Source organism: Eublepharis macularius, chromosome 2, assembly GCF_028583425.1.
Source record: "Eublepharis macularius isolate TG4126 chromosome 2, MPM_Emac_v1.0, whole genome shotgun sequence".
NCBI classification, from domain to species: domain Eukaryota; kingdom Metazoa; phylum Chordata; class Lepidosauria; order Squamata; family Eublepharidae; genus Eublepharis; species Eublepharis macularius.
In genome coordinates, this window is record NC_072791.1 from 152606561 (window position 1) to 152625519 (window position 18959).

At 42.1% G+C, this 18959-nt stretch overlaps 1 protein-coding gene across 1 annotated transcript in view; it reads right to left on the reverse strand.

The window, feature by feature from the left end:
* PLEKHG3 (pleckstrin homology and RhoGEF domain containing G3) overlaps positions 1 to 18959 on the reverse strand; it is a 76757-nt gene that overhangs the window by 15859 nt on the left and 41939 nt on the right. The window contains exons 2-8 of the mRNA XM_054971352.1: positions 13404 to 13768; positions 12415 to 12515; positions 9941 to 10010; positions 9535 to 9581; positions 7790 to 7940; positions 4915 to 5046; positions 2651 to 2833 (exon numbers count right to left, since the gene is read on the reverse strand). Of these exons, the coding sequence (XP_054827327.1) occupies positions 2651 to 2833; positions 4915 to 5046; positions 7790 to 7940; positions 9535 to 9581; positions 9941 to 10010; positions 12415 to 12515; positions 13404 to 13697 (978 nt within the window). The 5' untranslated portion in view covers positions 13698 to 13768. The remainder of the gene's footprint in view (positions 1 to 2650; positions 2834 to 4914; positions 5047 to 7789; positions 7941 to 9534; positions 9582 to 9940; positions 10011 to 12414; positions 12516 to 13403; positions 13769 to 18959) is intronic.

Consider the following 18959-nt stretch of genomic DNA (forward strand, 5'->3'; position numbering starts at 1 on the left):
CCCTGGGGCCAGGGACCATCAGCAAGTTCTTAGTGGCTGATCGAAGCGACCTCCGGGGAACATATGGGGAGAGGCGGTCCCGAAGGTATGCTGGGCCCAGTCCGCATAGGGCTTTATAGGTCAACACCAAAACCTTGAACCGGACCCGGTACTCAACCGGTAACCAGTGCAGCTGACAGAGGATAGGTGTTACATGAGCCATAACTGGTGCTCCGGCAACCACCCGTGCAGCTGCATTCTGAACCAGCTGCAGTTTCTGGATCAAGCCCAAGGGAAGCCCTGCGTAGAGTGAGTTGCTGTAGTCTAATATGGAGGTGACCGTTTCCTGGATCACTGTTGTGAGGTCATGGGTCGATAGGTAGGGGACAAGTTGTCGATCCTGTCTTAGATAGAAGAAAGAGGATCTAACAACCGCTGCAACCTGTGCCTCCATAGACAAGGAAGCATCCAGGACCACCCCCAGGCTCCTCACTATCAACACCGGTGTAAGTAGCGCTTCGTCGAGAGCAGGGAGCCAGAGTCCCACACCCATGGACCCTAGACCCACATGCAGGACCTCCATCTTCAAGGGATTCAATCTCAGCCGACTCTGCTTCAACCATCCAGTCACAGCTCCGAAGGCACGTTCCAGGACATCTGGGGCAGAGCCAGGCCGTCCGTCCATCATCAGATACAATTGCGTGTCATCTGCATATTGATGGCACCCAAGTCCGAAACTCCGTACCAGCTGGGCGAGGGGGCGCATATATACATTAAATAGCAGAGGGGAAAGTATTGCCCCTTGAGGGACACCGCACACCAACGGGTGGCGGGATGACAACTTCTCCCCTAGTGCCACCCTCCGTCCCCGACCGTGAAGAAAAGAGACAAACCACTGCAGAGCTGTCCCTCGAATCCCCACATCGGCAATATAATATAATATAATATAATATAATATAATATAATATAATATAATATAATATAATATAATATAATATAATATAATATAATATAATATAATATAATATGATATGATATGATATGATATGATATGATATGATATGATATGATATGATAAGGGGTTGAATTTTATTTGTAATTTTTTAAAAAAGCATCCTGCTGCCTAATGTTGGGCTGTTAGGATGGGGTAGGCTACATATAGAATAAATTTATTGAAAACATTTTATGCTGCCTTTCTACTAAATAAATATATGACGGTTTGAAGGGACAGAAAGAGAACGAGCACCTTTGAGAGAGAGCGCAGAAAAGAAGATCAAAAGGGTTGGGATGAATTTGGGGCACGTTTGGACACAGTTTCTGCATTTTAACAATTTCTATTAATTGATCATGAGGCACTGTTGCAATTCACATGTGTCAGTAGAACAAAAATTGGAGGGGCATGCAGAAATAATAGGATTTCCATGCATGCACACATACCCTTTTAGTCCCAATTCATCAGTCTGAAAGACCTACTGCCCCTAGAAAAAAAGACCACTGTGCTTTTTCCCTGCTGGATGTGAATAAGACTGTGAGGGGGATAGCAGCACTTGTGGGAAGAAATTAGGGGCATGTAATCTTGTTTCCATAGAGGCACTTCATATCAGATGTGAGGCCCCGCCCCACCGGCCGCGCCTTCCCCTCGTCCTGCCGTCCTCCGGGTTGCCACCAGGGGGAGGTGGGGGGGGGCTCCCTCTGCCTCAGACTGGGTAGGGGCAGTGGTTCAGGCACCAGGGTCTGCCTCCTACCCGCTGTCCTGGGAGCCTCTCGCACTCTCTCTGGTCCTCTCTCCAGTCAGCCCTTTCCTCCTCGGCATCACTGGGAGCTTCCCTTTTATAGCCCCTCCTGGTTCCACCCCTGGACCCTGCACCAATCCCCTCCCCCGATTCTGCTGTCCCCTGCCTGGGCACCTGGCTTCCCCATCCCCATTGGGCCTGGCACCCAACTGTCTCCCCCTTGGTGCCTGCTATTCCCCCTGAGCCCTGTTCCTCCCTCCCCCGACCCCAGCCAATCCCTGGCTGGGGCAAATCAGCCTTCCCCTGCACCTTAGACCGGGGAGCCCTCCCAGGAGCCATCCAGCCAATCCGGGACTGGGACGGCTTGTTGGACGCCCCACCTCCCGGCCTCTCCATCCAGGCCCTCCCCCTGCCGGCGTTCGGCCACGCCCGTCCTCGGACCGCTGCCCGGAGCGGCCGCAGCGGCGGCGGCGACGTCAACTCTGCTGCGCCGCTCCTGGCTCGCGGCCCTGCCGCTGTCGTCGTGCCGAGCGCCTGTGCCGGCCCTGGTCGTTCCGCCGCCACTGGTGGCGGCGGGCCCTTCTGTCCCTGCGGTGGCGTGCTGGTCGGCCCTCTGCTTGCGGCCTGCTCCGGGCCCGTCGTCGTGGGCCCCTCCGTGAGTGGGGGTTGCTGGTGGGGGTGCTGCGGGTGGTGGCGGGGCCCCGGGGGGCTTGGTGGGGTGGTCGGGCGGGCCCAGTCCGGGGCAGGAGGGGCCTGCCCCGGACATCAGATTATAAATTCACAATTTAAACTGCCAGGTATGATATATATACATATGACAGAGAATGAACTGTGTTTTGAGACTTTAAATATTCTCCTCTCAAAAACGGAGTCAGAACTAATGACACAGACGTACCTCTTATCTATGTAAGAAAATCACAAAAACTGAGTCCACTTACTGGAATGTAGTTCTTGCATACATAGTGATCACCCCGCTTCTTTGTTATCAGCAATATTTTGTCAAACAAGAAGAAAGTTCTTTCATTCTTGACCCGATGAACACGGAAGGTGCCCTCCAAGACTAACTCTCCATAAGTGGTTAAGTCTGGGCCTTTCCAGTTAATTAGCAATGACTGAATTTCCTGTAAGTGGTAGAAGCAAAGGTCAAAGAAAAGGCTATTATCATACTCTTTATTTAGATGCCTTGAAGTGGCTCCTCTAGTAAAAAGGTGCCTGCATCAAAACAAGGGCCTGCTCTGTGATGTAATTCTAGCAGCTCTGAACAAGTCACCTGAACTTTGTAACACGCCCAGACATTGAACTACTATGACTTTTTAAAGATACCATATATTTAGCATACATTATATCTTCAGTTCAGCAACATTTAGGATACATAATTCCCAAAATAGAAGCTACATTTAGTTTCCCCTCACAAAGTTTTTATTCAACAGGTTTCTCAGGATTTTTAAAAAGTTTCTGGTATTAACAAAAATTGATCCAAAGCTTTTGGTTTCCTACCTATAGAGCCCCCCACCCCCACACACAATAAGGTAGTAATAGTACTTATCCTCCTTCAAATTTTCTGCGAGAAACAGGGAAGATTTCAACCTCAATGAGCAACCTGAGACTGGATCAAAGAGGCCCAGTGAACACAAGGCCCAAACCTTTCTTTCCTGCAACGTACTCTTTGCATCCAGATTAAAAACACAGGCTGCAGATCTTAGTACAGGAGCCTGGACTGAATTATCACCCGAGGATATTCCTCCAGCAGCACCTGCACCTAGCCTAAACCTGGAAAAATCATCTTTGTTGCACAGCTCTTACAGACCACAATTTGAACTGCTAACAAGAGTAACAGATCTCAGGATTTTATGAAGTACAAATCAGGAAAAAAAATCAAGCCATAAAGTTAAACACATTTTAGAAATGTCGAGCCTTCATCTTTAGTAACCTGCCCTTTTTCTCTAGTCTAAATTTAATTTCCAGCCTGTATGTATCACTCTGCTTTTGCCTTCAAAGAATGGATTGCACCAGACAAAATTATTTTGCATTAATTGCAAAGCTGCCTATTCTTTTAGCAGGGAGCCATCACACTGGGGGCCTCTCCCTGTTGAAATACACAGGCAAAAAACAAGTTAACACCCTACAATAAAATTGGCCCACGCTACCAGAACTTCAAGAGCAGCAAAATTTAAAATCTCAAGGTTAGGAGGTTTGCCATGAATTTCCCCTAACATTACTCCCTGGCATTTATGCTAAGGGTGGGGCCCTCAAGATTGTGTCTGAGATACTATTTAAAAAAACAGAACTTGGAATAATGAGATGTAAAAGGGGAAAATGCAAGATGAGTGAGCTATGAAAATATGAGGAAGTAAGAGAACAGGCACTCTACTTAGAACCACTGTGGTACTATGAAGAGAGCATTTCCATGGCTTACCTTACATAAGGCAGAAGCATACAGCCTATTTTCAAAACCAGGGCCCAGTCTCAGGACTTGTCAACTACAAGTTGTTTAACCTGCCTTGGGCCTTTATTACAGCTCCTCCTTACATTACCTAAAACTTTTATCTCAGGATGGCCCTGGGCACAACCAACACTCCTTAACGCTATCCTCCATTATTTTATTTATTTAGATACTTATACCCCACTATCCTCTCTAATGAGAATCTCAAGTGGCTTACAGTACCATTCTCCTTGGTCACCCAGCCAGCTCCCATGACAGAGTGGGGATTAAAATCTGGGCCAACCTGCCTGCCACTAAGTTTTACATGTCAGGTTCTTTAAATGTTACATTGTCCAGTAGTCTGAATTTCCTGACTGGGTTAGGCTGTGGCTCAGTGGCATGACATCAGCTTTGCTTGCAGAAGGTCTAATCCTTAATTAAAAGGATCAGGCAGGCAGTGATATGAAAGACCTCTGTCTGAGATCTGGAAATCTGCTGCCAATCAAATTAGACAATACCGACCACAGAGAACCCAATAGTCTAAGATGGCATCATCAGAAATATCTGCGTAAACGATAAGTATATATTTATATATATGAATATGGATGATTGTATATTTGCTGCTGTTTGCTAACTTGTATACTGAGTTTGGAAATTTAAAATAAAATTTAAAAAAAGAAAGAAATATCTGCGTACGTACTATGTTACTACAACTATGCATTACTCATGCTTAATGTCACAATGGATCCTAACCAGGACATCAAACTCCTTCCCAATTACCTGCACTCGCACAGCATGCTCATGCTTCCTTTTCATATCATTGATGTACCAAGCCACACATGTCATGGTGTCAATTGCTTCTTCCACCACTTCATAACCATCCTGTTCCAAGTCAAAATGCTTTGCTATCTCCTGGGGGGAGGGGAGAATTAGAAGCTGTGAGACCCTCTAATAATTCTTTTACCCATTTAAAATACCTGACCTGTGCTCAGTTTACTGATCTCTGGAGACACTGCAGAAGACACAATACTTTGTCCAACAGAACTCATGGAATTTTAGGGCTTGTCTACATTTTAACACAAACTTCTTTGCTGTTGCATCACAGAGTTTATACCGTCTTTACATTGGATCATTAGTTGTAAGTGTGCAGATTGGTGTGAGCCCTGTATTTACACAGTAGCGGCAACTGAACGGATGCCAGAAAGCCTCTCACCAGAATGCTTGTGTGTTGCTTCATTCAACAGCTGTGAGGATGGGGTTTTGCTCGAGTCCCACCCTCATGTGATGAATTATTTTACTTGCATCCAGTCTAGAGATCTACACTGAATTTGGCTCTTGGAGAGTTGAAGTCTCATTAGCTGAATACAGCTGCAATTTCCCCAACTAGATCTGCTCTTTGAGAGAGATTAATCTCTTATAGCACAATGAAACATTATCCGTCAGAAATTTGATATTCTGCTGGCAGAACAGAGAACTTCTTTGAGTTAATAATTTTCTTTAAAATTTAAAGCGTAACTCTTTATCAGGCAAGAACTTAAATAAAAACAGGTGCAAATTAATCCTATGAAACCACAACAAAGGCATGCAATAAAAATCAGATCTCCTAGCATTTCTTAAGCTTTGCTAAATACATAATCATTACTATTCTCTAAGACATGGTCCCCAACATGGTGCTCACTGACACCTTTCCAGATGCCAAAATGTTTTTAGCAAGTGTAGACAGGTGGGTTTCTTACCCAGCCAAGCTTCTGATTGGCCACTAGAGATCCAATTGGCTGTGCAGATTAAAACAACATTCTTTCAGCAGATGCTGCCACCAACCACAGTGTTGTCTTATTCTCTCTCATTCCTCACAGTGTATTTTTTAAAATTACCCTTCATCTCTCCTGCATTTGTGCTTCCTCTGTGTGGCTGGCACTGCCTCCTGAAGCAGCCATTTTGTGGTTGCACCCACCACTCAGTGTTAGAATTCCAAAGGTACCCAAGGGCTCAAAAAGTTTGGGGACCCCTGCTCTAACAGTAAGGCAAATTAGGTTTTAAACTGATAGGCAGAATACTTGGGAAAAGTCCAGAACACAAGATATGCTTACCCAATATAAGGTCTTGTTTGACCTGAAGCTACTAGCTGAAAGTCTGATTAAACCCTTACGTGATACTTTTTATAGAGAAAGTGACAGGAACAAAAATAATTCTAATTTTAACACAATTGTTCTCGAAATAAAATAATTGGTCCTGAAATTAATTATGCAAATGAGCAGTACCAGGTAAATTAGAACACAACTTGATAACTTTCATGAAACTCTCAAAGCAAGGTTATAATGCTAAAAGTAGTACTGTTCGTAATTAAAGAACAATAAACCTGCTATTCTTTAGCTTCGCGAATGAACTGTCTGGTTAAGAGGCAGTCTTGAACTTTTGTTACTAAACTTGACCAGCAGTTAAACCTTACATAGGCTATGAAATTATATGAGAATACATAGTTAACATGTATGCATATGATTAAAATCACAAATATGTGACACTCAAGATTTGTTTGGTTTGTAATAAGAAAAGTAACACTTGTATGAGGAATTCTGCAAAGCTCACTGAAATAAAAAAGACCTGCAATTTTCAAAAATAAGTGAACACATACAACAGTGAAGTAGGTGAGCTAAAAAAAATTGTTTTATACCTGCAACACTTTTTGTTCGAGGGGGAAACAGACAAAGTGGGTTAAGAACTATAGCAGGAACGGGCTAACAGAAATGTATCTCCTCAGGTTTGTGTGTACCTTGTTAAGTTTGAGTGTGACTTCACTGAAACAGTTTGTTCCCCAAAACCTAATGGCCATGATTATCAAGAAAACAGCAAATAAAACTTACTTAATGGGAGATACCCCTCCCTAGGAAACACTTGTAGTTCTAAAATTGTCGTTAAGAGCTGGCATCCCTCACAGAAAATTCTCAGCACTCTTCCCAAGTTTCTCAGGGGAAAAAAAAAGGTAGTCGCCTTACTTTAAAATCCATTTAAATGTATAGCACAGATATGGCATGGATAACTGCTGCTACTTATCCTGACCCCTATTGTAGCAGTAAGCTACAACAGAGGGATAAATACCACACAAAGAGATTTTATAAAGACCCTAGAACTTGACATGGATTGTTCTTCCACCGTCACAGCTGTGCATTATATCAGGGCAGGTCCCACTATTATGTTTTTGTAGAGATAGAAGAAAGTTTTGCTGCTACATACATTAATACATATACACTTCTAATTAAGTAAGATTCAGTTTCAGCTCCCTGACAATAGTATGGTTTTTAGACTGACTCTGAAGTAGCAGACTTGTTGGGAAATTTGATTTATGTATAACTAATTTCCACAATATATTTACCCATGTGTAGACCACACGAGTAAAAAAAAGTTCACATGCCCACAAAATTTCTCTCCTATATTAGCTCCCAAATTATGCCAATGCATATTTGACAACTGTTCTGTATGTCTGGGAGGTGATCTTTTCTAGAACACAGATCTGTGCAGTTCATGACTACATTTTAAGAGGAATATATGTATTGCAAAATAATATAAATATTTATTCTTCAGAATGAAGTCATACTCAAGGAGCCCAACATCACAAACTCAGCAAACACAAGCAATCCAGAACCATCATACAGGTTACCTGGAGAAGCAGGTGATATTTCAGGATGCGCTGGACAGGCTTGAGAAGGTAGGAGCCAAGAGGCAATGAGTGACGAATTTGTTCTTGCCTCTCGCGGAAGAACTTGGCCAGTTGTTTATTCCTCATGCAGTCGGTCAGAGCTGCCACAGAGCTGAAGGACCATACCAGACTCAATTAATGGCACCAGATTCAGAACACACAAACCTCCCACGTATTCTTGAGGAAGATCTGACAGGCACAGATTCAAATACCACAGCAAGGTACAGTGATGACTTTATTCTACTTGTTTTTAGTATAAAAAAATCCACAAGTTAAGTGCACCTCAGTGTTTACAGAGATACCTAGAATCCCAGCCTTTCATTAACAGTCAGCTGTATGGTTAACCATGGCACTTGTATACAACGCACAGAAAATTAAGATAAAAATATATTCACTAAATCTTGTGATGCAAGAATCTGAAGCAAGGATCGGGAGCCAATAATAATCACACCTGCTAACACAGAAAAGGATCACGGCTAAGCAATGTGGCACATACTGTCAACTCCTGCAAAGATTTGCCATTAGGAGATTAAAAGATCCAGAAAACTTTAATCTGTTGCATGGAAAGCTCTCTTCTCCCAAGCCCAACCATCCCTGCAAAGCCTTACAAGAGGCTGGTACTCTGAGCCACATCTGGTCTAGAAACACTTTGCAAACTATTTTCTTCTAGGATGTATATGTTCTACAGCACTTCTAGCACTTTACAACTCACACCTCGTTCATCTACTCACATGGGGGCAGTCTTTCCATTTTACAGATGGGAAAGTGAGCCTGACAGATAGCAGAATGCCTTAAACTACCTAATGTATTCATGGCTCTACAGACATTCAAATCAATGCTGTAGCCACTAATCTGGCAGCCAGGAAGAGCCAGCTTTTGATTTAAATCAAGCAATGAAAGCACATTTCTAACCTCAAGACCGTGAAGAGGCATGAAAATGTTTGAGCAAGAACTTGTGAAATTGTGCGGGGGTGGGAAAGAGAGGAGGAATACTGAGCAGGTCTTCCTGAGGATAGGAGTGCGCCTTCATTACCCTGCATATTTTTTTCTGCTTGTTACGACTAGCATAAGCAGAACAAATTATGCAAAATAAGTATATCTAAATAATTTATAGAGGCTGAAGAGTTCAGCTACTCATAGTGCTGAATCTGAGATACCATGTCACAGAAAAGAATACAGCCCAGCCTGCCAGCTAACCTTCACTCAGCTATGACACTTGGCTTGGTTCAGATGTAAGTGCAAACCATGCTTTGTTGTATCTACAAACCTGGGGGAGGGGAATCCTCAGGCTTATGACCTCTTCTTCCTCTGTCCCCTTGAGAAATCTGGTTAATCTGAGATTTCTGCTTTCTCGTAATTTGAATCAGCAAACTATGGTACACTCTTCCCCTGAAGACCAGGATTGCAGATTGGGCATAAACCATGGTGTTGTAATTTTGGTTTCCAGGACAATGACAAAAGAAAGTTTGCTAGTTGGAAGGTAACAGCAAACTATGGTTTATCATAAACTCAGAAATATCTAACTATCTGTCTGTGCAGAGGAGGGGAGGGAAACAGGGTTCCCCCAGGCTTAGTCAGATAGGAGCAGTTACATGCAGTTACATGTGAATTAAGACAGAGGTAGCTCAGAAGTTTCTTGTGTTGAAGGCAACTTTGTTATTAAGGGAGAATACACCCCTGCTTTCTACACTGCCAATGATACTCACTTGGGATAGTTGTTGCAGTACTGAGTGTAGATATCAAAGTCCTGGCTCTGTTGGAGAAAGAGAGACCTCAGTCACCCCCTCCACATCCAGAATAACCACCCTCAACTGTCAAGCAAAATTTTATTCAGTTTGTGTATATTCCACTTGTCTTCTATCCACTCATGCAAGCATCCAGTGGATTCCCAGGCAGACCCATCTAGGTAACAGCAACACCTACAAGTGCTTGGTCTCAACAAGATTGTTGCATTTTGTACCGTCAGATACAGTCCAAGACTTCATTCTATATACTGTGGACTAAGCCTGGACCTCTTCAATGGAAGTACTTGCACATAGGTGGCAAAGGGCTCACACAAAAGTGTCAGCCAGGCCACCCTATCAGACACCACCATGCTGCTCATCTACTTACCCTGTCCACAAAACATCTTGCCACAGCAACAGGGTCATTGTGGCAGCTGTCCAGGTCCTGTAGAAGCTCACTGAGCAAGGGAAAAAGAATAGTCAGTCAACGAGCCAAAAATCCCACCCACAATGGAGCCTTTGGCTTAGTGTGTTCTAATCACAGCACCATAACAGCACAAGCACTCAAAATGGATAGGTACATGTGGCAGGCAAACTGATCTTCCTCCCCTCCAACTCCCAAATGTAAAGTAGGCAGCAGAGCATGCAAAGATTTAGCCACAGTACCCTTCTGACAAAAGAGAGCCCCTCCAGTGTTGCCAGGAAGTCAAAAACACAGCAGGCATTACACAGAAAAAAGCACCAACTGGTGAAACAACCAGCCCGTTGCTTGCACCAGTTACTTACTGCAGCATGCAAGCAAGACTCTCTTGATAATATAGCACAAGTGTATAAACTACCCTTGCCAAATTCTATTAAGACAGTTGAATCACAAACTTAAAGAGTTCCAAATCATGAGCAGTAGCAGCACAGATTTTGTCCCCAAAAGGCCTCCACCTGGAGTAGTACATGTCTTAGCAGAGCTGTGTTGATGGAGAAACATAGTAAGGGACAGAAAATCAATCTCATATCAATAAGGTCACCGGGCCCAGCCTGCCAACCAGTGGGAGACAACGTGAGGCAGGGACATGGGGAGGGGTGGCCATTGGAAACGGCATGATGTCGCTTCCAGGAAACCCCAGAAGTGATGTTACACCTCTGCAGGAATAGCTGGAAACTCTACGGTAAAACCAACCAGCGATTCCTAGAGAGATATGACACCACTTCCGGATTTTCCCAGGAAGTGGTGTCACACCATCGCTGATAGCATTTTTATTTTTTTCTTTCTTCCAATAGCGGCTGGGGTGTCTTTAGGCTTGCTAAGTGCAGACAAACTCCTGACAATTAAAGCCTTTGCCTCCAGATCCTCAGCTGATTGGTGGGAGGAGTCAGGCCAGCGAAGCAGGAGCATGCCATTCTTGTCTCTGCATGATGATGTCACTTCCAACATGACTCAGAACAACGGCATCACACCATGGCTGATTTTTTTAGAACTTGGTCCCAACATGATGCCATTGCTTTCAGGTCATACCAGAAGTGACACTGTTGTGCAGAGATGAGGAATGTGCCTCTCCAATACATTTTCCCCACCCCCTGCCAGGGGGACCTGACAACAATAAGCATCAGTGGGCACACAGTAACTACATGCCAGCTTCCTGTGTGTCTCACTGGCGTGGCATGGCTAAGGCCTGCTCTGCAGATGCAGCAGAATGAGCTGGTAGAATAGACTGTACCATTTTAGATTGTAGACAGGGTTCACTTTCGAATGCTATGTTAGAGGAAATAAACACCTTGCAAGAAGAAAGCTAGCACATAAGGGAGCAGGTTGGGCTAAAACCTTTATCCCCAGAGTATAGGGTTTTTTTCCCCCTAGCAGCAAGGTTTATGCAGGGGAAGCATTAAACAAATACCATATAAGAACACAGGAACAGCCCTGATGAATCAGACCAACTATCCATCTGATCCAGCATTCTTTTTCCCCGCAGTGGCAGGCTAGACGTAACTAAAATTTCAAAATGGGGGTACACAGACTTTATCCTACTGTTACCCACTTCTGTCTCAAAAACCAACAAGCAAGATTACACTGCCTCCAAACATTCAGGTCTTACTCAGCCATCACAGTAACCGATGGACCTAACCTACATGAATTTGCTAGATCCTCTTTTAAAGCCACCTAAGGAGCTGCCATCACTCCATCGCATAGAAGCAACTTCCACAAGGAAAAAAGTACTTTCTATTATCTGCCCTGAATCTACTGTCCATCAACTTTGTTGGGTGCCCATTACTTCTAGTATTTGGGGACAGAGAGAAAAAAGTTGCTTCTATCACTTTTCCGCATCATGTATCATTTTATAAACCATTTTTATAAACCTCTACCTTGACACTGCCCCCAGTTACCTACATAAAGTCCCAAGTTCTTTGTTGTGCCTTGCTCCTTGGACATTTTGGTTACACTTTTCCCAGGTCTACAATATCATTTTCGAGATGGGGTGACCAGAACTGTACACAGGATTCCAAATGCAGCCATAATGTACATATGTACAAGCCCAGCCTAGTAAGCCCCAGTACAGAATTTGCTTTTTTTCAGTGTAGCTGCCCACCGAGTAGACATTTTCATTGAGCTATCCACCACAATTCCAAGAGGCTTCCTGATCTGCCTCACTTATTCAGACCCTCACCTGCAGTATGAATCAATGCAGTCTACCTCTTCATCTCAGGATTCTACCACATTTTTCTGCTGCACTGTGTAGATCAGGGCCAATACTGTGGAAGGTTACCTCCTGCTTTAGTCATTTTTAAGGTAAGGCTGAAAATCAACATGAGGAACTGGAAAGAAAGAGAGGAGGTGCCATGGAAGCCATGGTGGCCACACATCACACTCACCTATTTAATTCGTAGATATCCTCAATATTTCCAAAAAGTGCGCTGACTTGTTCTGGCCGCAGAAGCAGCTCTCGAGTGTCTATGATCTTCCCCAAGTAATTCTGCCAAGTCATATCAAGGCATGAGTATTGCCACATGCAAAGCAAGCAAATAGGACAAACCCCCAAGAGTTGCAATCACTTAGATGTGCAGGAACGATGGGGACTGCAACCCAATCAGTTCCTCCTGGGATATTACATTCAATCCAGAACCCATAGCTCTCATTAGACACTCAATGCAGTTTATTTTTGTCTGTCTGTCTTAATTTATAACCATCTTTCTCCCCAATGGGGACCCAAAGCAGCTTACATCGTTCTTCTCTCCTCCCTTTTATCCTCACAACAACCCTGAGAGGCAGGTTAGGCTGAGAGAGTGTGACTAGCCAAAGGTCACCCAGCGAGTTTCCACAGCAGAGGAAGATTAGAACTTGGGTTTCCTAGATCCTAGTCAGACACTCTAATGACTACGCCACACTAGTTCTCCAGTTTACACTGGAAAAGCGCATTTTTACACCTCAGTCCAGACAGTGGTTACCACCAGAATGACATTCACCTTCAGGCATAGCATGCAGACAAAAGGCATCCACAGCAGTACACACAATACATTCCATTTACATGCTGTGTGATAAGACAAGCTGTAACTCCTCATGTCTCTGAAGAAATTGTCCACATACTTGCCTGTGGAAGAGTGTGAAGATCACTGTTGAGGGAAAAGCACAAAGACCCTAGCCAGTGAAATCCCCAAGGCCCTCGGGAAAGCCTACAGCTTATCCTAACATTTCCTAGGTCAGGACCACTTGTGGCTACAAGGAGAGAGGGTTCCAGGGCCAAGACTGGATGAAGGGAACCCTTATGACAGTAGGCAATGATTAATTTCACACATGTAACCCACCACTTGACTAAGGATGATTCTCCTCCATTCTAACAGGCACACAGACCAGGCAGACTCACCTCTACAATACTTCGTAAATCCTGCACGTACATACGTTCTGACTCCACAATCTCCAGCACCACACGCTCCAGGTAGCTTAGTTTGGAGTGGGAAACAGAGGAAGCAATGGAAGGGCTCTTCAGGCCTCGCCAGGGTCCTGAAGAGGCATTGTTGTTGGCATTGTGAAGAAGTCCAGCCTTCCAGGAGGGAGCGTCAGCAGATGCCTGGGCAATGTCATTCCAATCCTCCATAATGCAGCTAACATTGGTTAGGTTAACAGACAGCTGGTTCACCGGATGTGCTGAGGAGTTCATGCCTGAGGAAGCAGGTGGTGGAATCTTGCCATCTCTGCCAGCAGAGGGAGAAGCCAAGAGCCTGGTCAACTCTGTGAAAGAACACAAGTTATTAATAAAAACACAGAAACTTACTTATGTAAGGTACATCAGATACATAACTGGAGAGAGTGCCTTTTCAGTGGCAGCGGAAGACAGTTTTATTTAGAAGTGCATTCAATGAATTTTACTATTTACTGATAGTTTTATATAAATTGAGTTTTTAATGTATTTTCATGTCTGCTGTAAGCCACCTTGAATACCATAAGATAAAAAGGTAGCTAACAAATGTTTTATATAAAATAAAGTGGCTTGATTGATTATGAATGACAAATATATGAATAGGGCTGTTTTGCATTTCTGCTTAGGATATGTATGCAGCTAACTTGTTTTCTGTAGGTATTTGCAAAATTTCTATGCAAAACTGTTATATCTTGGGGAGGGGCTGTGGCTCAGTGGCAGAGCATTTGCTTAGTATGCAGAAGGCCCTATGTTCCATCTCCAGTTACAAGGATCAGGCTGTAGGTGATGCGAAAGACCTTTTGTTTGAGACCCTAGAGAGCTGCTGCCAGTCAGAGTAAACAATACTGACCTTGGCTGTTGTGGATTTTCTGGGCTGTATAGCCGTGGTCTTGGCATTGTAGTTCCTGACGTTTCACCAGCAGCTGTGGCTGGCATCTTCAGAGGTGTAGCACCAAAAGACAAAGATCTCTCAGTCTTTTGGTGCTACACCTCTGAAGATGCCAGCCACAGCTGCTGGCGAAACGTCAGGAACTACAATGCCAAGACCACGGCTATACAGCCCGGAAAATCCACAACAACCATCGTTCTCCGGCCATGAAAGCCTTCGACAAAATACTGACCTTCATGGTCTGGTTCAGTATAAGGCAGCTTCATACGTTCATGTGATTTAAAATCAAGGTGTCTGAAATAACTTTTAAATCATGGCTCAAATCATCAAGAAGGGTGGATTTAAATCCAATTTCCAAGTCCATTTCCTGAAAAAACATGCACACTAACTGATTACTGTAACAATTAAAATATGTCTGTTAGCAACTAAATTAGAGTATAATCTAAAACTTCAGTACATACAGCCTATCTAGTACGTGCCTTTTGCACTACAGAACTTACATAGGCTTAGGGAAGCAATTTCAATCAAGGATTCATGTTATATTTATCTCCATGTGTATATAAGATAAGACTTGAAGGCAATGGGTTGAATCCTATGAAGCATAAGTGTGAGTACACCAGCAACCAAGCGAGGCCTCCAAAAAGCTGATACAGTACCCATGTGGTCAAAAACCCACGCAACTGTAGGGGATGGGGTGCGAGGGCGGCTGTACAGAGGAAGGGAACCCGGAGAAATTGCCATCATGTCGTTCTTCTGCCAGTGGTGCTTCTTTATAGGTACAAGAGGGTCTGCTGGTGTAAGACTCAAGTGGACGCAATTTCGCTCAACTCGCCCTGCTCACCACAGTCCCTAGGTAGACCGAATTTTTGTTATGTGCATTAGCTGTTTCAGGAGGTTGTTAGGGAAAGAGAGAGATAGGAAAGATTAATGCCCACTAGAATCTTCCACTCAAATTTCCTAAGATCCAGCCAGAATAAATAGAACTTCCAAGAAACAAGGGCAGATAGTACATGACTTACAGTACGATCTTAAACATAATTATAACTTTCTGAGCCCACTGACATATTGTATCACATTTATAATGCTTGACCTTGTGTCACATATTTTTCTTCTAGTTTATTTTTACACAGAAAACAGGCTTTAATGCAATGCTTTTGAGAGAGTGTCATGGATTTTAAAAATTACAAGTACAGACTTCCATATTCTTTACATTAATATACCTGTTTAAATTTAATTCAGAAACCTGATTTTAATTAACACTGATTTTTAAAAGGCATTTTTACATATTGCAAAGGAATTGAATGTGTTTAAGGGAAAGACACAGAAAGGGGTGCTCTCCATACAACAATTTGCTTTGCTATAGACATAAAATGTGTTACAAATTACTCATCAATTATGTAGCTTAAACTCTTTTCAGATAAACAGTCCTTGAAATTTCTGAGTAGTTAAATAGATGTTACATAAAACTACTGCACAAAATATCAAATTCAAAATAAAAGAATTTTTTAAAGAAAACCTCGGTTGCAGAAATTTGCACCTCAACTCCCTTTCATGCAGGTCACTATTGATCCCATTTTACAGGTAGAAAACTTAGACTAAGAGATACCAACTTTGCTCACAGTAGCCGAGTGAAGTTCTGGTAGAGAAAATGGGTATATTAACAGGCCCTGTTCATATTAGCAGGAAAGCAAGGTGGTAATGATGTAGAAGAATAATGAGATGGCAAAATGGACTTACCACTTCAGACTGACAGATTCTAGCTGTGACTCTTTTTTTTTTTTTTTTTTGGTGGTATGGACTAGAGATGTGGAAATAATGCCGAAGGTAGGCTCAGACCATAACCCAATTATGTGGAGATTTGGAAAAAATATTAAAAGAAGAGGATGGAGGATAAATGAGGACTTGCTGCAGACGGAAGAAAACATTGTGTTGTTACGAAGAGAAACCAAATTCTTTATACAGTACAATTTGAACAAGGATGTACCAACTTATAAGGTATGGGACACATATAAAGCTGTGATTAGAGGAACACTAATGGATCTGAATGCAAGAGCTAGAAGGAGAAGGGAAGAAAAGAGACTTGAAATTATGGAAAAAAATCAAGGCCAAAGAGATACAACTCAAAAAAAGACCAGGGAAAAAGAAAATATATCAGGATATGAAAATCCTACAGGAACAATTGACGGCAATGGACAACAGAGAATTGGAGTGGAATCTAAAAAAAATGAAACAGAAGTCGTTTGAAGGTGCAAATAAATCTGGGAAATATCTAGCGTGGCAATTTAAAAAAAAAGGGAGAAGAAAACCATAACTAAGATTCGAGAAGAAGATAAAACATTGACGGATCAATCAGCCATTAGCAGAGCCTTTTTTAAATTTTATGCAAAACTGTATCAAAAAAAGGAGGTGAATAGAGATTCAATAGCGGAATATTTGGAAAAAATGAAGCTTCCAGTAATTCCAGAGGAATGGAAAGAGAAGTTAAATAGGGAGGTGACAGAGGAAGAAATAAAAGAAGCTATACAATCAACAAAATTAGGAAAAGCGCCGGGACCGGATGGAATAACAGCAAAGTTTTATAGAATGATGGCCAATGATCTGACACCGTTTCTAAGGGAGGTAATTAATCGAATATTACAAGGCCAAAAGATTCCTGATTCATGGAACGAAGCTAATATATCATTGATTCCAAAAGATGAACAGGACTTGACTAACGTTAAGAACTATCGGCCAATTTCGTTGCTGAGCAATGATTATAAAATATTTGCTAAAATTATGGCGGAAAGATTAAAGGGATGGATGTCGGAATTTATTGCAGAAGAACAAGCTGGATTCCTACCTAATAGACAAATTAAGGACAATTTAAGGACAGTAATAAACGCTATTGAATATTACGATAAGCACTGTGATAGGGAAGTTGGTTTCTTTTTTGTGGACGCGGAAAAAGCTTCTGACAATTTGAACTGGGACTTTATGTTTGCCACTATGGAAAAGCTGCAAATGGGAGAAAAGTTCATACAAGTAGTGAAAGGAATTTATAAAGACCAGTGTGCAGCGATTGTAGTTAATGATGATTTGACTAAAAAATTGAAAATAAGTAAAGGTACAAGACAAGGCTGCCCATTGTCTCCACTGTTGTTTATTTTGATTTTGGAAATTTTGCTGATTCAAATTCGAGAGGACGACACAATTCGTGGCATAAAAATAAAGGAATTTTCCTACAAAGTCAGGGCATTTGCGGATGATGTAATGTTGATAGTGGAAGATCCAATAGATAACATGCCAAAAATAATGGATAAAATAAAGGAATTCGGTGATTTGGCAGGATTTTATGTGAATAAAAAGAAGTCGAAGATATTGTGTAAGAATATGATGAAGCAAAAACAGCAAGAATTAATGGAGACAACAGACTGCGAGGTAACTAATAAAGTGAAATATTTAGGAATTGAGCTGACTGCGAAAAATATAGACTTATTTAAGAATAACTATGAGAAACTGTGGCAACAAATAGAAAGAGATTTGATAAAATGGAATAAATTAAATTTGTCATGGTTGGGAAGAGTAGCAGCAGTGAAGATGAATGTGTTACCACGAGTGATGTTTTTGCTGCAAACAATTCCAATTATCCGAGACATCAAACAATTTGACAAATGGCAAAGAAAAATTTCAGACTTTGTGTGGGCAGGCAGGAAACCCCAAGTGAAAATGAAAGTATTACAAGATTCGAAAGAAAGGGGAGGACTGCAACTGCCAAACATAAGATTATATTACGAAGCAATTTGTCTGGCCTGGTTAAAAGATTGGATAACGTTAAAAGACTGTAAATTGCTGGCCTTGGAGGGACACAAAAAATTGTTTGGATGGCATGCCTACTTGTGGTATGATAAAGTTAAAGCGGACTCTATGTTTTTGCATCACTATATCAGAAGAAGCATTTTCACAATCTGGAAGAAATACAAGAATTATATGGAAAGTGGTATCCCGTCGTGGGTGGTACCATATGAAGTAATAGACCCGAGAGCTGTTTATAATGAACAACAATGTTTAACTTATAAAGAGATAACGTCGATGGAACATAGAATATTAAAAATAAAGACACAAGAAGAGTTATCTCCTCAATATGGATGGTTTCAATATAGGCAAACCAGGGATCTCTACAACTCGGACTGTTTAAGTGGAGGAATAAGACTGAAAAACTCGGAGCTAGAAGAAGTGATTTTACAAGAACGTAAAAAAGACATTTCGAAAATATATAAAATACTTCTAAAATGGCATACGGAAGACAAGACAGTCAAAGTCCAGATGGTGAAATGGGCAATAAATTTTCATAAAGAAATAACAATGGAATCATGGGAATATTTGTGGAAAAATACTTTGAAGACTTCAATTTGTACCAATATTAAAGAGAATGTTTATAAAATGACGTATAGGTGGTATTTAACGCCTAAGAAGATTGTGCTTGGAAATGCAAATATGTCAGACAAATGCTGGAAATGTAAAAAGCACGAAGGATCATTGTATCATATGTGGTGGACTTATGAGGTAGCTAAGCAATACTGGGGAGATATAATTAAAATAATTAACGAGGTGTTGCAAACCCAAATAAATAAGAA